The 22,507-nt window shown below is 43.9% G+C and overlaps 12 protein-coding genes across 12 annotated transcripts; 7 read left to right on the forward strand and 5 right to left on the reverse strand.

The window, feature by feature from the left end:
- Nucleotides 1-803: 803 nt before the first annotated feature.
- Nucleotides 804-1,736, forward strand: PHALS_07415 (protein tag-262; the record flags this gene model as incomplete). The annotated part of the gene is made up of 1 exon (XM_024720876.1): nucleotides 804-1,736. One exon carries the CDS (start codon nucleotides 804-806, stop codon nucleotides 1,734-1,736), a length of 933 nt encoding a protein of 310 aa, XP_024586032.1.
- Nucleotides 1,737-1,779: 43 nt separating this feature from the next.
- PHALS_07416 (uncharacterized protein) lies at nucleotides 1,780-2,340 on the reverse strand (the record flags this gene model as incomplete). Its single annotated transcript, XM_024720877.1, has 1 exon — nucleotides 1,780-2,340. The coding sequence occupies one exon, from the start codon at nucleotides 2,338-2,340 to the stop codon at nucleotides 1,780-1,782; it is 561 nt and encodes a 186-aa protein (XP_024586033.1).
- A 53-nt stretch (nucleotides 2,341-2,393) lies between these two features.
- Nucleotides 2,394-2,946, forward strand: PHALS_07417 (uncharacterized protein; the record flags this gene model as incomplete). The annotated part of the gene is made up of 3 exons (XM_024720879.1): nucleotides 2,394-2,459; nucleotides 2,597-2,792; nucleotides 2,864-2,946. The coding sequence occupies 3 exons, from the start codon at nucleotides 2,394-2,396 to the stop codon at nucleotides 2,944-2,946; spliced, it is 345 nt and encodes a 114-aa protein (XP_024586034.1).
- Nucleotides 2,947-2,989: 43 nt separating this feature from the next.
- On the reverse strand, nucleotides 2,990-3,830 carry PHALS_07418 (uncharacterized protein; the record flags this gene model as incomplete). Its single annotated transcript, XM_024720880.1, has 2 exons — nucleotides 2,990-3,744; nucleotides 3,806-3,830. The coding sequence occupies 2 exons, from the start codon at nucleotides 3,828-3,830 to the stop codon at nucleotides 2,990-2,992; spliced, it is 780 nt and encodes a 259-aa protein (XP_024586035.1).
- Nucleotides 3,831-3,921: 91 nt separating this feature from the next.
- Nucleotides 3,922-4,691, forward strand: PHALS_07419 (Uncharacterized conserved protein; the record flags this gene model as incomplete). The annotated part of the gene is made up of 2 exons (XM_024720881.1): nucleotides 3,922-4,571; nucleotides 4,607-4,691. The coding sequence occupies 2 exons, from the start codon at nucleotides 3,922-3,924 to the stop codon at nucleotides 4,689-4,691; spliced, it is 735 nt and encodes a 244-aa protein (XP_024586036.1).
- A 139-nt stretch (nucleotides 4,692-4,830) lies between these two features.
- On the forward strand, nucleotides 4,831-5,856 carry PHALS_07420 (PIH; the record flags this gene model as incomplete). The annotated part of the gene is made up of 2 exons (XM_024720882.1): nucleotides 4,831-5,165; nucleotides 5,292-5,856. The coding sequence occupies 2 exons, from the start codon at nucleotides 4,831-4,833 to the stop codon at nucleotides 5,854-5,856; spliced, it is 900 nt and encodes a 299-aa protein (XP_024586037.1).
- Nucleotides 5,857-5,976: 120 nt separating this feature from the next.
- Nucleotides 5,977-8,496, reverse strand: PHALS_07421 (WD40 repeat protein; the record flags this gene model as incomplete). The annotated part of the gene is made up of 1 exon (XM_024720883.1): nucleotides 5,977-8,496. One exon carries the CDS (start codon nucleotides 8,494-8,496, stop codon nucleotides 5,977-5,979), a length of 2,520 nt encoding a protein of 839 aa, XP_024586038.1.
- Nucleotides 8,497-8,602: 106 nt separating this feature from the next.
- Nucleotides 8,603-9,830, forward strand: PHALS_07422 (Glucose-repressible alcohol dehydrogenase transcriptional effector CCR4 and related proteins; the record flags this gene model as incomplete). Its single annotated transcript, XM_024720884.1, has 3 exons — nucleotides 8,603-8,802; nucleotides 8,864-8,903; nucleotides 8,970-9,830. The coding sequence occupies 3 exons, from the start codon at nucleotides 8,603-8,605 to the stop codon at nucleotides 9,828-9,830; spliced, it is 1,101 nt and encodes a 366-aa protein (XP_024586039.1).
- A 369-nt stretch (nucleotides 9,831-10,199) lies between these two features.
- Nucleotides 10,200-10,610, reverse strand: PHALS_07423 (Membrane-associated, eicosanoid/glutathione metabolism (MAPEG) protein; the record flags this gene model as incomplete). Its single annotated transcript, XM_024720885.1, has 1 exon — nucleotides 10,200-10,610. One exon carries the CDS (start codon nucleotides 10,608-10,610, stop codon nucleotides 10,200-10,202), a length of 411 nt encoding a protein of 136 aa, XP_024586040.1.
- Nucleotides 10,611-10,756: 146 nt separating this feature from the next.
- On the forward strand, nucleotides 10,757-11,573 carry PHALS_07424 (Predicted glycosyltransferase; the record flags this gene model as incomplete). The annotated part of the gene is made up of 3 exons (XM_024720886.1): nucleotides 10,757-11,175; nucleotides 11,250-11,284; nucleotides 11,359-11,573. The coding sequence occupies 3 exons, from the start codon at nucleotides 10,757-10,759 to the stop codon at nucleotides 11,571-11,573; spliced, it is 669 nt and encodes a 222-aa protein (XP_024586041.1).
- Nucleotides 11,574-11,859: 286 nt separating this feature from the next.
- Nucleotides 11,860-14,588, forward strand: PHALS_07425 (n-carbamoylputrescine amidase; the record flags this gene model as incomplete). Its single annotated transcript, XM_024720887.1, has 10 exons — nucleotides 11,860-11,967; nucleotides 12,046-12,117; nucleotides 12,175-12,397; nucleotides 12,451-12,518; nucleotides 12,587-12,877; nucleotides 12,944-13,086; nucleotides 13,240-13,685; nucleotides 13,776-13,841; nucleotides 13,901-14,091; nucleotides 14,154-14,588. The coding sequence occupies 10 exons, from the start codon at nucleotides 11,860-11,862 to the stop codon at nucleotides 14,586-14,588; spliced, it is 2,043 nt and encodes a 680-aa protein (XP_024586042.1).
- Nucleotides 14,589-14,640: 52 nt separating this feature from the next.
- PHALS_07426 (30s ribosomal protein s15) lies at nucleotides 14,641-15,129 on the reverse strand (the record flags this gene model as incomplete). The annotated part of the gene is made up of 2 exons (XM_024720888.1): nucleotides 14,641-14,792; nucleotides 14,856-15,129. The coding sequence occupies 2 exons, from the start codon at nucleotides 15,127-15,129 to the stop codon at nucleotides 14,641-14,643; spliced, it is 426 nt and encodes a 141-aa protein (XP_024586043.1).
- Nucleotides 15,130-22,507: the final 7,378 nt, after the last annotated feature.

A 22,507-nucleotide genomic window follows, 5' to 3' on the forward strand; every position in this document is an offset into this window, starting at 1 on the left:
CCATGTAAGTGCATCCAGCTAATCGTTAAACATGTATCAATTCATCAGCCACTCGGGCAAATAAGAGTCGACGCCGAGTCGCTGTCTCGCACCAGACTCAACTCGTGCTTTTAAAGAAAGCATCTACTGTTCCCTTAATATCCCATTGATGTGGCATTCAAATTCATTCTCTGGAAGCAGTATCATCTCATATGACACGTCCCTACCCGGTGGTATCATTTGTGATGGGGCTCTCATTCTTGCTCTATCGTCATAACTTAAAACACTCATAAACTTGTGCTGTAGTACACCGAGTTTTAACCATGAATCGGTTCTTATTGACCAACGTTCGCCCATTTGATCCGTCTTGCATTACAAAATGGCCTTTATCTTCGCGGTAGAAGCCCGCAGACCATGCTTTTTGATTACAATTATGTTTTAAAGGACCACATATGTAATGCAAGCTCCTATAACATATTACATCATATATATGACGTGGAGCTGAGCTCAGGGCTCCTGATGAAAATGTTTGTGCCCCCAACATGATGAGCCGCTAGCATGGCGCTTGGATTATACAAGCTTAAGGATCGGCACACCATCTTCGCCATAGGTAGTCATGATGATACATGGAAATCACAGCCTAATAAGGATTGTTTGTGTAGACAGTTTGATCAGATCTATGTCTCGTACAATAAACAAGCATTCGTATCGTTGATTTGACCATGAAAATCGTCCACTTTTGAACAATATGTCAAAATTCTGAAATGATATTTTTCGACTTCTACATTTAAAGTATTTGGACTTTCGCTAAATGAACTATTGACATGGTGAATCTAGACGACGAGTTTGCACGTTTCGAAGCTGAAATTCAGTCGCTCGAGCAGCAAACACCGAATGAAACGACTTCAATAGAAGACGCCAATGATTTACCAGCTAAGAAGATCAAATTGGGTTTGACAGCACCGTCAAAGGAAGTTGTTGTCAAGCCCAAGGTCTATATGGCTCCACCACGTCCCGCTCCATTTAAAAAGACGGAGACTTCAGTTGACGATAGCATCGAGCATATTGATGGAAGAAGTGGACTTTTGAATACCTTAGAAGACGTAGCAGCTCATCGTGGAGCTCTTAGCGGATTTCCTGCCGGTACATCAGGGGAGCACGCCGCGATTGCATCGACTAACTTAATGTCTGGCAGTTATAATTCAATGCAGCCGCGTGTGGATATGGAGACAGGATGTTTGTTATCGATAGAAGAACAACATATGATGAATAGACAGCAGAGTGTTTATGCGTATGATCCCAAGAGAACAGCAGCAAGTCTTGCGGCCAATTCGAATGGAAATAGGTCGAATGGAGGTCGAGGAAAGCATCAAAAACGACACTTGAGACTTGCAGGTGGTCAAATTTGGGAAGATCCAACACTGGAAGAATGGCCCGAGAATGATTTTCGACTCTTTTGTGGAGATCTTGGCAATGAAGTGAGCGATGAATTATTGGCTCATAGTTTTTCTAAGTATCCGTCTTTTCAACGGGCACGTGTGGTACGAGATAAGTTGACCCACAAGTCTCGTGGATATGGTTTTGTGAGTTTTACAGACCCATTTGATTGCGCTAAGGCATTGCGGGAAATGAATGGCAAATATATTGGCAATCGACCTGTGAAACTTAGCAAAAGCAAATGGCAGGACCGCAATATTGACGTTGCGAAAAAGAAAATACGAAAACGCAAGCGAGATAAACATCATCTTTTCAACTAAAATTTTAGAGTTGCTTGAGTGTCTAATCTTTTCTTAAGAGATTTTACTCAGTCTCTAAATCAGTCAGCATCAATGCAATGTCTTCCTCTTTTGCAACGATTTCTTCATGTAGGTCCAACCGTTTGGCACGAAAGTGTTCCATTTGATTTCGAACATCACGAATTTTTGAATTATTGAGCTCAATATTGTCTTCTAGTCGAACGAGAACTTCAGGTAAAACGACAGTGATCATATCTTTGCTTTTGTTCCACCTTCTAAACTCTTCTTCATTTAGCAATTTTGTAGTACTAAGTTTGTCTGTTGCATTTCGTTCAAGCATCCACAGCATCTCTTCACAACTTGCAAGTCGTTGAACAATTGCATCGTGTTGATGATTACATTTCTGTCTAGTAAATTCTAAGATTTCGAGTGCTGTTTCTAATTCGGCTTCTTGGAGCACAATCGTCTCAATCTGATGCATCAAATTGTCTCGCATCACTCGAGCCGAGGCTAGACACTTCCCACGGTGATTAGATTCTAAGATTGAGCTTTTACCGTACAAATTCTGGTGTAGCAATGGTTTCTCATCCTCTGGAACCACCAAGCACCCTTTCAACTTCTTCATTTCTACTTTGATAATTTCTAAGTGTAAAATAGTAATATTTATTTATTATTATTATGGACTCTCTTATGTGGCCCACATCTCAATATCTCAAGGAAGTTCAAAAGCTCGCTATTATAATGGTACTAAGTAGCCGATACTCGCAGCTCTCTCTTTGTGACGAGACATTACTTTTCTACCAAGTGATGCCTAACGTCTTCTCCACGATGTCAGTTGTAATTTTCAGCAATTTTTTTATTTGAAATGCTATGTTTCACAGGACGCCGACGCTTTAACAATAGTGAGTGGCCAAACGGGAACTCTTGTGATGGATAGAAAGGGTCTAGTTTCATCCGCTACAGGTGAATTGTGTGGAACTTCTGGCGAGATTGCAGCCGAGACAATCTACTCAATGTTACAGGATTCAAATAGTATACTCGATACGAATCAAAAGGAGGAGCTACAGCGTATGACCAGTACGAAAAGCTTTTTTTTGACTTTCTTGATAGAGTAAAGAATGATTTCTAACGTCAAGATGTGATACTAGTCGCGTTTCCAACGTACGACTTCGTTGTGACACTAGATACAAAGCAGATCTACGTTGTCAAGCGCAATATTGTTCAAGAATGATAAAAAACATGGAGATTCTTTAATAAATTAGAGTGCCAAGATATTAATTATCTAGAGCAAGTTTTTCTCTCAATAATTGTTTATATTGTTCTTCTCTTTTTTTCAGTGCCTGTTGACGTTGACGTCGACGATAGTCTTCTTTTTCTTGACGTCGATGTTTTTCTGCCCTTCGAGCTACTAAAAGGTCAAGCTTGCGATGAGAATTTGTCTTTTCAAGGTCCAATAAAGCTTTCAGACGCTTTTCTTCATCAATAATTGCACGCTTCTCACGACGTAAGAGATCAAGATCTGACGTTTCCGTCAAAGCTTTTAAAATCACTTCACTCTTAGCTTCTTTAGCTCGTCGCTCAAGCTCTCGAGCTCGACGAGCACGCTCTATCATATTAACACGATGTTCTTCATCCAGTCGTTCATTATCAGCTACAAGATTTACATGAAAAGGAGATCGTGCTGTCTTTTGTGTCCATTTTTCTAAATTTTGACGACGAACACGATTCTTCTTCAATCGACGCATCCGTTCTTCTTGTTCAGAAACGAACTTTACTTGATTTCGTGCCATATATTTCTTAGATTGAATCGCAGCAGATTCTAAATACGGTAAAAAATTGTCGTTTTCAAACGATGCAGTTGAACGAGAAGATAATGAAGACACAGAGCGACTCAGTCGTCTATGTCTTTGATTCTCATTTCTAAATCCATCAATGTTATCTAAAGCATTCTCGTATTCTTGATTTTTCTCATCTTTCTGCTGTTCATCTTCACTCTCATCAATCGTCATTGCTCGTACAAACTGCTTGTCTTTAAACCAATATTTTATAAGAATCACAACACAGCTGAATACAAGATCACACAACCGTACCGAGCTCCTCGTGCGTCCCTACCATGTTTTAAAATTATTGAAATTAAACATGGTTTCTATTTTGAGTACTTTGATGGATTGCACACAACAGATATCAAGTTTTCGAGAGTCACAACATGGTTGCAAACGTTCAAGACGCGAGAGCTCATACAGTCAATAAGGATGAGACTATTCCAAGTGAAAATGAGATGAAAATGCTCTTTGAAGCTTCTATGAAAAAGCAGCAGTTGGATGGAAAGCCTAAAGTAACGCGTGAAGAACAGACGACTTTTTTCTCAGCAATGAAAGATCCAGCGTTTCGATCGCTATTAAATGATTACATGCATGAGATTTCGGATCCAAACAATCGTGAGGAAACGGAGAGATATTTGTCACAGCTTGAGAGTGAAGAAAAGATTCCACAGGATAAAATATTGGTGAAACCTTTACCAGGTTTTGTTGTCAAGACCAAGTGGGAAGTCACAGAAAAGATCTTTATCAATGTATGTAGTAGTGATAAGATGGAACCACCATCGAGTACTAAAGTGACGGTAGGACAACAAGGTACGTCTTGGCAATTACCATATTCAGTTGGACCGGAGAGATTTGAAGAAGATCAAGGGGGTCGGAAAGTATCAACGTTTGATGTCTGTTTTCATCCTCGGGTTTTAGAATTTACAAAAACTCAACGAAATTATCGAGATATGGTCGTGAAAACGTGTTTGGATGGTGTTGAAGCGATATTACAAGATACGCGACGCAAGAAGAATGGAGGATTGGAAAGGAAGTATGTGGTTTTAAAAGGAGTATGTTACAAATCAGGGAATCCAGTGACAATGTGTCTGAAAAACGAGTTGAAAGATTCCAACCAGAAGAAAGACGAAATGAAACAAGTAAAGCATTGTAAGGATGACGAGAAGACTAAACGAGAGGATGGAAATGACAATGAAATGAACTTGCAAGAAAAAAGTTTGATACGAAATGAAAATTCGTGTACATCAAGTGATAAAACGACAGTAGCAAAAGGAAAGAAGATAGAGTATCAAATGATTTATCGTGGTCGTTTTGAGCTTTTTCACCACATGCAAGCAGATGTTGACAAGAAAGTTCCAACAGATCGACATCGTCCAAAAGAACTTGTGATTGAGCTATCATTTCCTCTTGCTACAAGTGCAAAAGGTTTAGATTTGGATGTTAGTGATCAAAAGCTTCGGCTTTTACCAGGTCCTGATGTTCCTGGAGACTATGAACCATTAGAGGTAACACTGCCGTATCCTGTGATTGAATCGAAAGGAGATGCGAAATTTAATCGCAAAACTCATAAATTGATCGTGACGTTACCCGTGCAGCCTCCAATGAAGCCAGAACCTCAACCAATCTCGTTGATCGTTCAAGACGATAAAAATGAGGAAGACGAAGACGAATCTACTGAGCTCGCAGTAGTAGAGAAGCCTACTGTGCACGTTTTCAAGCAAAAAAAGAGCGACGATGAGTTTTCTATGCTTAGAGAAGTAGCTTTGATGGTAGAACATGATCCACAAGTTCTTGCATTCAAGCAACGAGCGCTAGATGCTGAGTCTGTGACTTTCTCAGTTCTCAATGAAGAAACAATTTCTCACTCCGACAACGATTGTGATTCAAAGGCTGCCACTTTCGACGTGGAAACTACATCAATTACAGCCGAAGTTGAAGCCACAAAGACGCTCACGCCTCCGTTTGAGATACAGGAGACGTCTTCATGCTTTTCTTATATTGTGAATGTGGCTGGTATTGAGTCAATGAGTGTGCAGCTCACCTTTCCATCAACAACCTCGTTACGTCTGTACTTTAGTGATAATACTAAGCACGTGTACGAATTATTCATTCCAATGCTTTCAGTTGATATTGATCCCTTTCGTGCTGAAGTTGACGTCGCTAGTGAAAACATGGTGATTATTCTTTACAAGAAGAGTCCAATCTTACAAGCTGAAACAACTCATTCTGCCGTACAACCTGATGCCTCGACATCATCACTTGCACCTCTTCTTGCCTCAGCGCGCTTTAAGAATCAACTTGTTTATGAACTTGATTGAGTGTCAGGATTTAATCAATTGATTCAAGTAAGAAAAAGCTCATTATATAGCGTCCAGTTTGGATTCGATAAATGTTATGGAAATAGCAGAATCAAATACACTGGTTGCTCTAACTTCATGCTACACTCGACGCGCTTTCGTTTTTCGGAACGTTTCGAGTAGTTTTGAGTACGTCTGTTGTCGTAATTCTGTATTCGCCAACTCTTTCTCAACCTGCAGTTTCGTCCGCTTGCGTTGTACTTCATTTCCACCAACTTGAACATCTATCGTCGCATGCTCTTGTTCTTTATTCCGTCGCTTATTCTTCTTTTTCTGGCTTTCATTCGAGTTAACAGCCTGGTGCGATTTTGGTAGCATCGTATCCATGAAAGATTGGTAAAGTGCCGTCATCGATGGTAGGACGTGAGCTGGTGCGTCAAATAAGTGACTGGAAGCAGACCCGTTTACCTTTACGCTGTCAAGCATCTTCTTTTTAGCTACGTTGTTACTTGCAGCTTTGTAGATAGCACTCAACATCTTGATATCCTGTTCGCCGTACTTGGTCGCATCACGTGCAGCGACGGCTGCAATATGCGCTTGCTTTCGAAGTCGAGCATTCAACGATTTAGCTTTAGGTCCATCCAGACGCCACACACCCATTTTGTTGTCGATCAGAATGATATCCATTGTAGGAGGATGAAAACCAGCACTCCATACTTTGCTACCCAAATCTACGACACGAATACACGTTGGAACAGACGTCTGGGCATCAAAAACAAGGATGACTGTCTTTTTATCCACTGGCAACCAGACAAGAAAGCGTTCGTACATAACTTCTTCGGCCACAACTGTACCTTTTGGTACCGTGTAGCGCCACAACATTGTTAATGAGAGCAGATTCCATACTTGTACTTGATTTGTTGTCACAATCACAACGTAAGGCGAACTAGTACCAAGAAAGACAATTTGTTTAATGGTATTTCCGTCTGCAGATGGAATTACACGACGTAGGGCGTGTGTTGTGATATCCCAAAGAGTAAGTTTATTGCCATACGCTACTGCAAGCAATGAGCCATCACGAGCAAACGCTAATGCCGTTATTGGTTCATCCCGATACCGTACAACTGCTTGGCAGTGCCATGCTGTTCCGCCTGCTTCGATTTTAGTCTTGTTCCACACTTTAAAATCTCCTTTCTCGTCTCCACTAACAACACAGTCATAAAAACTTGACGGGGTGTACGCCATACTCGTAACTCGTGCACGGCCATGAGGTGCATCAATTGCTGTATTGACGAAGAATGTGCCGTCAACACGACGCGTCCAGAACCGTAGCGCACTTTCGTCACCATACTGTGCCGTTGTTGGTGCATGAAGCGTCACCAAATCCTTGCCATTAGAGCTAAAACACGAATACAAAGCACGAAAAATAGGTAGCACTTCGTCTTCCGTACGTGTAACTTGATTACGTTCCGATAACAGTAGTGTTTGTAGCACACGGTCAGCAAATGGCTCAAAGAATTGCAGTATGCCAGCACCTGACGAGCCATTAAGCACAAGTGATTTCGTCAGTGGATCAATTACTAATTGGCGTGTTGGGATCGAGCTAGCAGCCGAATTTCCAGCGCGTGCTAGTCCTCGTGCTTCCCACTCTTGTTCACGTGTTACTGGGTTATACTGGAAAAGAACATTGTCTGCCAGGCTAACAGCATAGACACCGCCATCCGGACGGGGTGCAATTGTTTCCACTGCCGCCGGAAGACGTGGCAGATACGCTCGACGACCTGTTTCCAAGTGCCACGATACTAAGACACACTCTTCACCGCCAGACAATAGAAATTGACCATCACTTGAGTACTGAATACAATGCACAGCATGTGAATGCCAATGCATCTTTGCTCCATCTTCTCTCGAAATCGTTTGAGTAAAATGCCGAAAAATTTGACCAATCTGATCACCAATTGAAAATTCCCGTTTCGTTGGACTGATAGCAACGCATGAGACAGCACAATAGTGTGTTAGTTTCTGAATTGTATAAACACGAGTGCTTGAGTCTTGAGTCCCTGGTTGATGAGTAAACCATAGTGTTACAAGCTTTTTATTGGCGGCCAGAACGACAAAGTCGCCTGGCTCCGTCTGCTTGTCCTGTGATGTCACGTAACTTTGCAATGCTGCAGCGTGAAACTTTTGTTTGTTATTCTGAAGCAAAAGTCGACCACGTTTTTTCTTTTTCAGACTAAATTCGACAAGATTCCACGTAGTTGGATCGCTTTGAGTGACTAAAAGTAGCTGCGATGGACATGTACGACTGGACGCCATCCATCGTATCGGATCCTTCGCGTTTAATTCTACCAATACTTTATGTTCGATAAAATCCCAAACAAGAATCATTCCATCATCATAAGCAGCTAAAAGCTGCAAAGCATTGTATGGGTGCAATGCCAACGCACAAACGACATTCTTCTTGTCTGTACGTACGCATTCATGCAGAACGCGACCTGTTGGAGCATGCAGTACACGAACGACATGGGCTTGACGCTGGAAAATGTATCGACCATCAGATGAATACAAGAGATTAATTGAGGCAATTCTAATGCGATTGGACGTTGGTATAGCTTGAGGTGGTGGCGTTAAGAGCTCAAGTTCCACGTCGTGGTCTGTCATGGCACTTGAGTGGACGACGGAGCTTTTGAGATAATTTGATAATTTGTTTAATGTACACAACATCAAACGTTTCAAACAGCGCTGTTTCATTAAATTTCATTTAGGTATGGCACATTCCTTGCGACCTTTTGTGCCTGTTGAAAAGGATGTTGTGAACATGGTGGAGCTTCAAGCTCTTGATAAGGTTTCAGTACTTACGTACAATATATTGTCGCAAATGGGTGCACGAAGATTGCAACGTAAAGGTAGAAATTACGTCAAGACAGCAATTCTTAACATTCAAAAGCGACGAGAGAGACTTTTACGGTTGTTGTTATTATACTGATAGTCGTGTTACCTTTTACTGACTTCTTGTTATTTGAGTTAGCGAAATTCTTGCATACGATACTGATCTCATCTGTCTACAGGTAGTGACAAAATCTAACAATTGATGAATGTTCGATCGTACCCACGCGTGAAGTTTGTTCACATAGGAAGTTGACGAGTATGACGACTGGTGGGTAACAGAACTTGCGATTGCTGGCTATGACAGTATCTATGCAACGGCTGCTGCATCAGACTCAACTCTTGTAATGAAGAAACTTGATGAAGGGCTTGTGATAGCGTTTAAAACGTCACTTTTTCAGCTCTTAAAATCGACTGAAATTCATCTGAATGAAATCTGTACAAACATCGTTAATGAGAATGTTGCAGCGCGAGCAAAGCAGGGCAAACTTGCTTTAGTAGTGTGTTTACAGCCATCGGAAACTTCAACTCTTCCATCTGCTCTATGTATTGCTACTACGCAACTTGCAGCAGGAGCTACACCCGAATTGGAACATGTACGACTGCTGCAGACTGAGTATCTGTGTCATCAGCTGTCTGGGTTTAATGCTGACTTTCAATTACCGGTAATTTTAACTGGGACTTTCAATGCTATACCTACAAGTGATGTGTACCACAAAATTCGTAGAAGTCGAGATCGAGATCAAAATAGTTCGATCATTTATTACGAAATGATGAAAAGTGCATATGAAGAATATTCAATAAATTCAAACGAGCCAGAATTTACATTTTCAAGCGACAAATTTCATGGAACGATTGATTACATTTTCTATTCAGCTCAACAATTTACGCCATATCAAGTTTTGAAATTATTGACATATGAAGAGCTTAAAGAAGCTATTGAAATTAAAGATACTGAGCGCATCAAACACAAATCGGATGACGGACATCAAGATGTGACTGATTGTGCCTTAGGATTGCTGCCTAATACTCACTGCCCGTCAGATCATCTTCCATTGGCTTGTATTTTTGCCATTCAAAAGCAAAACCTTGCTGTCGAGTGGAATTAAAGGTCAGAATGCAAGTGTAGAGCTATGAGTAAAGTTTCCTGAAGAAAAATATGTTCATCTGGAGACTGGAAGGTATGATACAATTGACTGGAGTTCCAGTTTCTTGAATGTATGCTTTCAAGATGTTCATGAAGATCACGCCATAAGCTCTGTAACGTTAGTGGAAGCGTTTTTAGTAAACTAATTATCATTGTTCACTGTTCGGTGATCAACTTAGAAGATAAGATTCTCATTTATAACATTAATGCGGCTTCTACAGAGACTAAACCATAGCTACAGTGTCTCTGCGTCAACTCTTAATGCTTCGAAATCAAATCGGCGAGGTAATTCCACACACGATCTCTGAGCTCTACCGACTGTTCTCGACGCCTATGCATAGACGCCAATGACAGCGTTGATAACACCAACCATGATAGCCACAACACCAATACGCCAGCACCATGCTCGGTGTGGCTGAAGCTTGTAAGCGTATGCGATCGTATGGAAGCATCGTACCACGGTATACATGATCATAGCTCCAATCTGCACGCTCGAATTGATACGATCTTCGATAGTAACACCGAGGCCAAACATCACAAGAGCAAGTGGAATTGACTCTAGATCGTTTTGAACAATACGACGCCAACGATGTTCCATCTCGCGGGCTTTTGAAATCTTTTCATTCTTCTCACTTTCCGGGTCCATACCAAAACTTTGTTTTGGACAACCTCGAGCCAACGGTAAAGCCTTATCTTCTGGTGCACGATTACCTGCCTGAAATGTCTTTTTGGCTTGAATCATCGTCACTCTTAGGAACTTTAGATAGAGTACAGACGTACAAACTACATAGGTCTGAAGCACGGAAGAGGTCATAGTGATTTTATCTTGAAAATGAAAAGAATTACGTATATTAGTTATAAAATAGTAATTTTACAAATAACAACCAAATGGAACTCTTACTACGCGTCGAGGGTGTACTGGTTCTAGTGACTTTGTTTCTTGTCTTTCGTATCTGGCATGTGATAATCCCTAAAAGAATGAAAGTATCAAGTTCTAGCTATTTCAAGTCGAATTTTCATCAAGTGAATGCAGATCGTGGCAAGAATCGACAGCAAATTCGCGTCATGGCTGTATTGGGCTCTGGTGGTCATACTACTGAATTACTTAAACTTATGAAAAGACTTCATCGAGACATCTACACCCCAGTTACATTTGTTATTGCAGAGACTGATAAAACGAGCCAGACAAAGACAGAACTTGATTGGAAACCTAAAGACTGTGACTCTTTCGCCTTCATACCGCGCAGTCGAGAGGTAGAATTTATGATCATTATATTGAACGGAATACTCACTATGTGGCTTATTAGGTAGGACAATCGTGGTTCTCTTCAGTTCCAAGCACTTTACACGCGTTTTTTTCTTGTCTGGGGCTGGTTTACAGTCGTCGTCCACAATTAGTTCTTTGTAATGGACCAGGTACATACATTGCTAATAATTTGCTCTTCGAACCGGATTGAAGGGTCTAATTCTCGTCTCTTGACTGCTTTTAGGCACTTGTATTCCTATATGTATAGCAGTGGTGTTGTTCCGCGTATTAGGCATTCATACAGATTCCAAAATCATCTTTTGCGAGAGTTTCGCGCGTGTACAGCATTTATCACTCACAGGGAAGATGCTATATTACGTAGCAGATGAATTTGTCGTACAATGGCCGCAATTGCAGGTCAAGTACCCGCGCACGAAGCATTTAGGTGTCATTTGCTAAAATTTTCATTACTATGATTCTTCGTTACTACTTTTGAATCTTACCAATTTTTTAATGTTCGGTATGAAAATATATGAAAATATTTATATCTTATCAATAACTACACAATTTAATTTTCTACTATCCTGTCTTTATATTAATGTCCATTTTATTTCTATATGGTAAACCATATGTAAGCAAGCAGATAATCAAGCTTAGTAATGAATCCTTTTTTTTTACCTACAATCGTCAGAACGTAAGCTGCGAAAACTAGCGCTGCAGTTGTTCAGTCGCACTCTACCAATAGATGCATACATCATTTCGCATTAACGCATCTACAGGCGCTACAATGAGCACGACGTCCACGAATATTAGTGCTCCGGGGTTACGACCACCCTCCATTACTGTCGAGCGGGTACATGTACAATATATCTGGCACCTTCATTACTGGAAAGGAATTGATTCTATCACTGTATGCTTCTATATTGTACAGATGACGACAGTCGCGGCAACACAAATGAGTTGTAGTAATCCTGAAGAGAACATTAAAAAGGCTGAATCACTTGTACGCATCGCTAGCTCTCGTGGAGCACAAATTATTTTACTGCAAGAATTATTCCAGTTCTCGTACTTTTCTATCGAACTCAGTGCAAGTAATTTTCAATTGGCAACAACATTAGAAGAATCAGCTTTGGTACAAGGTATGGCATTGCTAGCGAAGGAGCTTCACGTGGTCATTCCCATTAGTTTCTTTGAGCGGTACCGAAATTCATACTACAATTCGTGCGCAATAATTGACGCGGATGGTACAGTGCTCGGTGTCGTACGAAAAATGCATATTGGAGGTACGTTGTCAAGTTGTTGATGGCTACATTATAACTCACGTTTGATATGATAGACCGACTTGGCTATAACGAAAAGTACTACTTTACACCATCAGACGATGAATTTAAAGTCTGGAATACGGTGCGAGAATAGAAACTTCACCATTTTAAAGTTAACAAACTTTGAACGAATATGTAATATTATGACAGCGTTACGGCAAGATTGGTGTAGCTATCGGCTCTGATCAATGGTATCCTGAAGTAGCACGAAGTTTAGTAATACATGGCGCAGAGCTTCTATTGTACCCATGCGCAATGGGTAGTAATCGGTATGATCCCAACTTTGACGCTCGGGACCAATGGCAGCGTGTGATGCAGGGTCATGCCGCAGCGAGTATGGTACCCGTTATCTGTTCGAATCGCGTGGGTACAGAGATCATAGACGGCATTCAAGTTACTTTTGTTGGCTCATCTTTTATCGCAGGCCAGACGGGTGAATTGGTATGACGAAAACATTGAGAAATTGTGCAATTTTACAGCTAATTCCATTGATGTTGTATATACCAGCTAAAAATTGCGGACCGTGAATCAGAAGGTGTTCTTGTAGAGAGTTTTGATCTCGAGAAGTTCCATATACGACGAGCTAGCTGGGGATTAGTGCGTGATCGTCGGCCTCATCTGTATGGAGCCATATTGACGCGGGATGGGAAGTAGACTCAGACATATCATGGCAAGATTATTGAAAGTTGCTACATTTTCAAGTTTTGACTGAAAGCGTAGAGTGCAGCAACGAGCTAAATGTAGTCATGTGCCAAAATTGACTTGTTTATTTTTACGTGGGATGTAAATGGGTAAATGTACAGGTCAGTTGCGTATATTTCTAGTGTCATGAGTACACGAGTTCAGCATGGGTTAAAGCTTCATACTGACCGCCGAGACGATAAATTGTCTGCAAGCCGTTTACGTGAACGATTGGCAGCACGAAATGGTCCAAGACACTCCGTGTACTGGGTACATCGAAAAGAAGGCGAGGTTACGCCGTCAAGTTACACGAATGTAATGGAAGCCACCAATATGGCTGCTTCTATTGATAAGGTTGAGTATACAATGTTAGGCAAATACACAGGTGACTGGAAAGATGGTCAAAAACATGGTTACGGTGCATTAGTGTACGCGAATGGGAACAAGTATGAAGGTGAGTGGGTTATGAACAGACGGGAGGGACATGGGATATATTGGATCAACGAGAAGAAAAGATTACGCAAACAATACTCTGGTGAATGGAGTCATGACCAACGAAATGGTCGAGGTACCCTTTTTTATAAGAATGACGGAAAGTATGAGGGTGATATAATGATGAACAAACGTCATGGTCGTGGTCGTATGGTTTACGGTGAAGATCAATCAGTTTACGATGGGGAGTGGAAGAATAATGAGCGATCTGGACGAGGAACACACTATTTGGGTACGTCAAGTTGGTGTTGATAAATTGTAGGTGTAATGAAATCTCTTACATTTAAATAGCAAATGGGGATCGCTATGAAGGTCAGTGGCTAAATGACATGAAAGAAGGTCCTGGAAGGTATTTCTATAAGGCGACTCGAAAAGTTTACGAAGGTGAGTGGATTAATGGTGCTCCGAAGTGTGGCATATATTATGACGACACAAAGTGCGACGATGAGACGGAAAATTATAACACGTTTCAACTTCCAAACGTAAGATGTGCATTATTTTCTGTTCACATCGATTAAATAATTTGCTTTGTCACTGTGGACAGTTAGAGCTTGTATGTCCAGATCAAGTGTTAAATAATAGTATAACGTCAATCCGACAAAATTATGGATGCGAGCTAAGTGACAATTTGACTGACGTGGTCAATACACCTCAGAATTTACTGTTCTCGGAATTTGATTCGGATGGGGTAAAATTTGATGATCAGATGTTGCGTGTGATACAGCATGAGTTTGCTGTACTCCTAGCAGCCGAGAATTCAAACTATGAAGTCTCTAACGACTGTATTTCGTGTGCTCATCTCTCTAAACTTATCAAGGCATTGCAATTTGACGTAAGTGACGAGGAACTTGATGAATTTCTGTTAGAAATTGGCGCCACAGAGGACACCCTTGTGTCTTTAAATGAATGTGTAGACATTTTGTCGCTTTTAATGGAAAGTCAAGAAGTTGTCGATGATATAAACATTACCAAAAAGTAATGACAAAAGAACAGTAGACCAACATATTGTCTTGCTTATACTTTTGTCTACTCTAAGTAAATCGTAGACCGAGCGCCGCGACTACAGCACGAAACTTGGGCAGATCCTTGCGACGCAAATACTTGAGCAACTTTCGGCGTTTTTCAACCATTGCCATCAAACCTCGACGCGAGTGATGATCTTTCTTATGGCCTTGTGCATGAGCTGTACTACGAAGAATCCTTTGAGTAAGTACAGCTATCTGTACTTCACTGGAGCCAGTGTCACCTGGAAAGCGTTGGAATGTCTCGACAGCCAACGCTACTTGGGCTTTATTAAGTTCGTGCTGCGAAGCATTATTTAGACTCAGAACCGCCTTTAGTTGAGTCAGTGTCTTCTCTTCGTCTTCGGTTTCGGATTTGATATCGTCAAGCTTAAGACCAAATCGATAGCTTTTATCCGCAGTGAGTTGAGGGGGTGCTACATATGAGACACATCGTACGACTGGTAGAGAGGAGACTACAGGACGAGCAGCTCGGGCAAGACGGGCAATGGCGAACATTGTGGTGGTTGAACGCTTTTGATTGTGTATTAATAAATAGGTACTTTACCTATTAATTGTGACTAGAGACGATTTATTGATATGAGTTCTGGCCAGTAATACGACCTATTTCCAAATGTAGTCATTAATGAGCTAAACTGAGTTTTTAGTTACTTGTTTCGCTCCTGGCAAAGATAATAGACCCATCCTTTGTGCGTTTAGTTAAACAGACCTGTTGTTTCAAAAGTTCCTCTGTTCAAAATGCACTGCAACTCCGTTGCACCTGGTTGCATTTGTAGTTATTCGACGACTGAGTTCTAAAAGACTGTTTCATCATACGGTATGTATCCCAAGTTTTATATATCTGACCTCAGACAATTATACACTCTTAGTCAGCTCAAAAATCAGTCCAGAGTGGATGATAGACTTAGTAGCCAAAGGGCTGGCAGCGGTAATCACTCACCTGAAGATATAACCAGCTAGGAGAATATTTGATTAGACGCCTACAGGAACGTCTTAACCGTGCGCCGATGAGAACACAACTGACCACTACTGTGGTAGCTCTTGATGAGCGTCCGGCCTTTTGAGATTAAAATGTCGATATGAAGAAGGGATATTGATGTAGCAATGAACATCGACCATTCTTAGACGGAGTATTTACGTGGCGTGCAAGTTCCTCAAGTTGAAGGTCCTGTAAACTTGGCATTTAATAAATGGAAGGTGTATAAATAACCCATCAGGATATACGAAAACTAGCAGAATATGTTTAGTCGAGAACTCTTGCTGCCGCCATACCAGCAGCTCCTCTCCTGGAGGCGGTATCACCTCCCATCTCCATAGATAATAGTTTTGGTGTTGCTAACGCCGAGACATTTTGCGCCCGAACAACTTTCAATAACGATGTAACGGGGTCAAATGTACCCATAGTGTAACCGTATTACACCTACCCTTATCTGAAAGGGTGGGTCACATAAGATGATGTGACCGTACAAAGGTGTTGATTACTCAAGACTGTGTAATCACACAATGTTGTGGCTACACCGTATAAAAGAAGGAATACTAATCAGGTCTTTCTAATTAATCGGGAAAGTCTAAGATTTCAGATATTGGCAGCTCTGCCACAAAAAAAACAATTAAATACTGTTTCAGTTTTGAACGGAAGAGCGTCTATGCCTTGGTAAAGGTTTATAAATTCTCTTGGAGATAGCGGATTGCGATGCGCTACACTCGAACTGGTTCTGGTATAGAACGTAAGGTCGGTCACCTTGTTTTGCTTCCTCTAACAAAGAGCCACGGCAGCCCAGCTGCACTTGGTAGCACTCGTAGTCAATCTATGTCCGAGTCGTTACGACTGATTCTCTGTGAGGATGGAGCAATTCTTTCATTTACCCCAGGGCATGCAGGACGGGCTTAACAAGCTGATGTTTTTGATTGGGCCTGAAGGCGTGCAACACCTTGTTTTGCAAGAACCTGAGGCAATAAGCGCGCACCTGGAGGCATTTAACAGCTATGAAAATGCTCTGCTGGAGAACCTACAGCGGAAGATGTCAGTATCGACTGCGTTCATGGCGTCACCGTCGAGAACGGATGACTTCTCCCAACATAGGCCGCTCATGATGAGCGTCTCGAGGGTAAGGATGGAGAGGATCTTCTGCTTCGGCTGAGAGAGGCAGAGATGGCTATGGCATCCGCCATGCTTCAGAACGAGCAATAGTGCATGGTGCTAGCTATATCCGAGCTCCAGGGCAGAGCGCAAGAATGGGCACTGACGTGCGGCACTTTGGTGGAATCGGCGTTCTCCTCCTGAATGAAGCTACAGCTGCAGCGTTTGCGAGTGTTCTCGCCGCCTAATTAGGCATATCGCGTGCGACCACGTTACATTGCCACCCAACAGGGCAAGAAGGAATTGGTGAATTTTGTCCAAGACTTGAAAACTGTCATTGTCGGAATGGCAGCCGATCCTTTCCCCGAGGCGGTCACAGTGGCCGTCTTGTGGACGGTTCCCGCACTGGAGTGGCCAGATTAAAAGTCATCCGTGTGCATCCGTCTTCTTTTGAAGAAGTGGTGAATATGGCAGTGAATGCCAAATTCAACTTTAAGGCGGCACGGAATGCACACCCTCAGAGCTCGTCGAGCGGGCCTGAACCAATGGATTTCAGCTATGCTAAGATAGATGAGGGAGAGCTCCAAGATGCCGAGCAGCATTAAAACACTCGACGTTGTTTTGTCTGTGGAGACACCCGTCACCTTTGGGTTGGTTGTCCTCTGAGAAAGATGCATCAAGGCCCATCGAACCGACTTTCGTCCCAGGAAAACGACACCATTTAGCAGGCACCGGGCGCCTTACTGGAGAAATAGTGGGCTTTTTTAGTCTCACAGAGGTAGATCACAGTCTCGGAGAGCTCCGTGACTGGGGCCTTGCCTTCGATACTTTGGTCCTTGGCCAACCATAATGCAGAAACTGCTTTGGAAAATGAGCAGTACTCAGTGGGTTACGTGCCACTCCACTTCAGCATTTGAGCCATGCTCGGGGCTCCTGTCCAGAACACCTTTGCTGTTCGACAACTCGAATACTTCAATCTCCAGCATTTTGACCGTTCCGGCCTAGTGCCCGCGCCAATAGCGCTCCCGCTTCCCAGCCGAGGTGGGTTTATGACTTACCAAATCTCCACCAGAAGACGAGCGCGTAGCGCCCACGGTCTTCGACTTTAAATCGTTCCATGGCTTTTTATGTTCCAATATTGCTATGCCAAGGATAAGGTCATACCTTATATCCAACTCTAAGACTAAACAGCATTCCACGCTATAAAAGTCGAGAAACTGATGTCCACAGAAACCCTCCGCACAGCGACACAAGTTCCTGTCGCTAAGCGAATAGTGACAGCGTCACTCAACCGCGCTTTCAGCGCAGCTTCTTTCAATTGTGGAGGGTCGAGCATAAGTGTCCGACGCCCCGAAACTGATTAGAATCTCTAATGGCTTCTTAAACCCCTACGGTCACTTTTACGACCAGCAAGCCCGGCTTGCATACACGTTCCGTGCTCAAGAGGATGAACGTGGAGTGGCACGTAATCCACTGAGCGCTGCTCACGTGTCGAAGCAGTTGCTGAATGCCCAAAGTGGCATGGTCGGACGAGGTCCGAGGCATCCTGGGCAAGGACCCTTCAGATGCACGTGGAGTAGCACGAAACTCACTGGACGAAGACTGCAGAAATTAGAAGCTTTTCGTCAAAATTTATTAACAACATCCAGGATCCGATGGCAGGGAGTGAGGATACTGGACGATGCTGAGTACGTATTCCCACCGATATCATCGAGACGTAAAACCTCTGAGGGCAGGCGACGGCGACGCCGTAGGCGAACATTTTAGTATCCAGTCTCTTGTGGAAAGTTATACACGCAGGACGTCGATATTGACCCAGGGTGTGTCTAACGTAGACGATAGCACACATCTATACACCCTCGTCAACAGTATGACGGGAGAGAAAGACAGCGACGTCACCCTCGAGGTTATTCTCGGGGCAGGTGCTCTTTTTGGCTGGATGTAGGCGATTTAGCCGAGGTCATTAAACGACCAAACGAGAAGATTAACTCGCCGTCGTTTCTGGATGAAGCTGTCCTGGAAGACACCAAGAGCGTGCTGAACGCACGAAGTGAATCGTCGATCCTGAAGGATCCCTCAGATCCGTACTATCATGTGGGAAATGGATTTCAAGACATCGTCTTCATAGACCCGCCGTCGGTTTTACCTCTGGGCCAAGATGTGGTCATGAGATCGACCTGGTTTCAGGAAACCAAATACTGCGTAACCTGGCAATGCCTCATGCCCAAGAGGCATTCTGACATCATTGACGCTTTCTTCCGTGCGGAGCACGACGCGGGAACAATGCGTAAGAGCAAGTCTCCCCATTCGACACCCATCATTTGTGTCCGGAAGCCGTACGGCAAGCAGCGTATCGTCCACGGTTACAATAAGCTAAACGCTGCCACCATTCCGGCACAGACGCCAATTCCTAAGATTGATGATCTATGGCTGGCTTTATAGAGAACAGTGTGCGTGACTTGGTCGATGGTATTACCAATTGCTCACGAGAGCGAGTGATACTCAGCTGACAGGCCAAGCGGCCTTTTCTGGAAGTGCCTGGTGATGTTCCTAGGACTTCAAATGCGTCAGCAACATTCAATCGTCTTGTAACGTAATTATATAGACTCTCGACGACATCTTCATCCACGTGCCGGGCACTAGAGGACAGATGAGGAAAACCACATCGTCCATTTGAGAGCGATCCTCGATTGCAGGCGCACGAACAAGCTGTATTATAATGCAGATAAGTGTATCTCTGGCGCCGTGGCCTTCGAGCGAATCCCAGAAGGTCAAGGCTATTGTGGACTGACCGGTTCAAAAGAGCCAAAAAGACTTGAGCAAGTGGCTTAGTCTCGCCAACTTCTTGCACAGGAATAGCGCAAATATTATGCGGAGATGGCACGGCCTTTGTCAAACCTCCTTAAGAAACTTGCGATATGGTGTTGGGACACCGAGCATTAGGATGCTTTTGTCAGAGTCAACGACAGCCTCCTTCATGCACCAATACTAGCATTGCCAGATCCCGATCGTCCTTTAGTGACGTCGGTGACGCTTCGGACTTTGACATTTGCTGTGCACTGCTGCCAAGGGGCGAGATCGGTTGATCGCGTTCAAATATCGCCAGCTTAAGGCTGCGAAGAAGAGCTCCCCAGTCCACGACAGGGAATTACTTGCGATGAAGTATACACATGTCAAGTTCAGGGTGCGTCTACTTAGCTCAAAGCCGTTTGTGATCTACACAGATCATGCGTCACAACGCACTGCGACTCAGTCGCCTCACCTCTCGCAGAGAAGGGCTAGGAGGCTCTAAGTTTTTGCATAATATAACTTTGAGGTGAAGTATGAGCCAGGAAAGCAAAATGCTTTGGCTGATGCGATGTCACGTAGCATGTCACGGCGGTGACGTCGTCAGTGACGATTTTGATCCGCGTCGTATACGCAGGTGATGGTATGTGTAGCACCGCAACAGGCTCTCGGGAGCAATGAGTTTGAAAACTCGGACAAAAAGTTGTTGTCGCGACTGGGCGCACGGTTGCACCAGTATTCGTAGCACCGACACAACGGATATGCAACGATTGTGGTTTCTCACGATGAGGATTTGAAGTACAGTATTCTCTCTGTGGCTCACGACACCCCACTCAGTGGTCATCTCGGTCGTAAGAAGACCTACATCTCAGAGTTGCCGCTACTGGCGGCCAAGCTGTACAAATGGACGAACACATACGTGTGCAAGTGTAAGACGTGTCAAAAGGTGAAAACCTCTCCGAATGCGACGGCGCCACTGGCAAGTTTACCGGTACCCTCCGGGTGTTAGCAGACAATTAGTATGGACTTTGTGTTTGGCTGCCGAAGGACTCGGCGGGCAACACGAATGTGGTGAATTTTGTTGACCGTTTAATCAAGAAGGCTCATCTTGCAGTAGTACCGGGCACCATCGACGGTTTTGGTACAGCGACGCTGTCTTTCGACAACGTTAATCCCTGGAGTAAATTGTCTCTGATGAAGACCCACGAATCGCTGGGAAGTTTTGATCTACAATCTTCAGGGTGCTGGGCACCAAGTTGACTATGTCAACAGCCGACCATTCGCAGACCGATCGTCAGACTTTGCGCATAAATTGCGTCGTCGAAGACGTCCTTCGCAGCGTCTGCGCTGAGACGCCGAAGCGCTGGAGCGTCATGCTGCCACTTGTGGAATTCGCTCTGAATAATGCAGTGCATGCGTCTACCGGCTACACACCGTTCTACGTGAACCGGCTTGTTAACCCTCACGTCTCGCTAACGCCGTCATCCCATGGCTCATGGATTGGTGGGGGAAATAGCCGAGCGGCTAGCTGATGTCAGCTCCCTCAGTGTTCGTAAAAGAGTCGATTAGTTCCTGTCTACCAGAGTGTCTTACGGCATGTTCGCGATGCGATGGCTAAAAGACAAGACATGCAGAAAGAATATACAGACGGATGAAACAGAAGAAATGCTGAAAAGATTGAGGTCGGAGACCTGGTTATATTAAATGCTAAAAATCTTCCTACACATGCAGTTTCTGCTGTCTTTCGGAAGGGACTCCGTCCACGGTAGGTCGTGGCCAAGCAAAACCTTGCGTATACGCTAAACCTTCCGAGAAGGATGCGCACCCACTCGACGTTTTATGTAGGCTCGCATGGGCCGTACTGGAATCCGGCGCAATGAACGCGGAAGCGTTGGCGCCGGGGCGGCATTCAAACGCCCTCGACCACCCAGATGCTGAACCAGCAACTGCTTCTGAGCACGGAGTACAACAGTTTTCGTTTCCAACGGCGCCAGGCGCTTCACCGTTGCACGAAATGACGCATTCGTCTGCTAGACGTCTAGAAGCCGCTTCGGTAGAGCGCGATAGTCCTCAAAGTGAGGCAGCCGGTGCACAAAGTGCTCTAAAATCTTAGGTTTTCCGCACAGACGTATGCAACCTGGGCAAAATTCTCTGCGGAGTGCTGATGTCGAAGGGCTTTGTCCTCAAGAGCTTGAAGAGCAGAGAAGAGAAAAGAAGAGAAAAGAAGAGAAAAGAAGAGCATCGCGACTCACCGGACGGCAATCGACCAAGTCGTCATCGTCCGCCGCCGAATCTTCAACGAGAACGGTGGTGTCCACTATCACGTGGAACGCCTTGTTGGTCAACGTCGCCGACAGAGTCAAACCAAACATATTGTGAAGTGGTTGGGATACCCAAACGCCGAGAACTTATGAGTAGTTGAGGTGCCACGTCGGCAAGACTGTCCAGACGTCGTGGACGATTATGATCAGAAGGATAGTGACGCTCCACGTCGTCGAACCCCCGTGCTTCTCGACAGTAGCCCGGAAAACGGAAGGGCCATGAGCTGAGCTCAAGCTATGGCCCTGAGCTGCTACTCACCTATGCGAAACCACAGAGATTGCGGGAGCGTGATGGATGACTCCATGTGTCGCAGGGCGACAATACATAGGAAGTCGGCGTTGGACCTTGAGTTTGGCAAACTTGCACCGGAGATGGTTTTCTACGCACGTCCACTTCCTTGTGGCTCCGCTGTTAGTTAGACAGCAAGGAAAGTTTCCGGTGCCACTGCACCCATCGCTCACAGAGCGTCTCATCATTTGCAGCAGTTTCGCCATGGGCGAGTACCGTAGGAATAGTCCGCATTGCGGCTACAGAAGCGCCTACTCTTTGAGCGCAAAGTCGAGCGCGGTACCTATCCATTGGAATTTCTTGAAGTAACAAGAACCGAGCTTGGAGAGCTTTTCGATCGCCAAGCTCGGTTTTTGTAGTGGCCGGTGGCCCAGACGCCTGACGATGGAGCGATCGAGT

This window comes from Plasmopara halstedii, assembly GCF_900000015.1.
Source record: "Plasmopara halstedii genome assembly, contig: Scaffold_3109, whole genome shotgun sequence".
Taxonomy (NCBI): Eukaryota; Oomycota; class Peronosporomycetes; order Peronosporales; family Peronosporaceae; genus Plasmopara; species Plasmopara halstedii.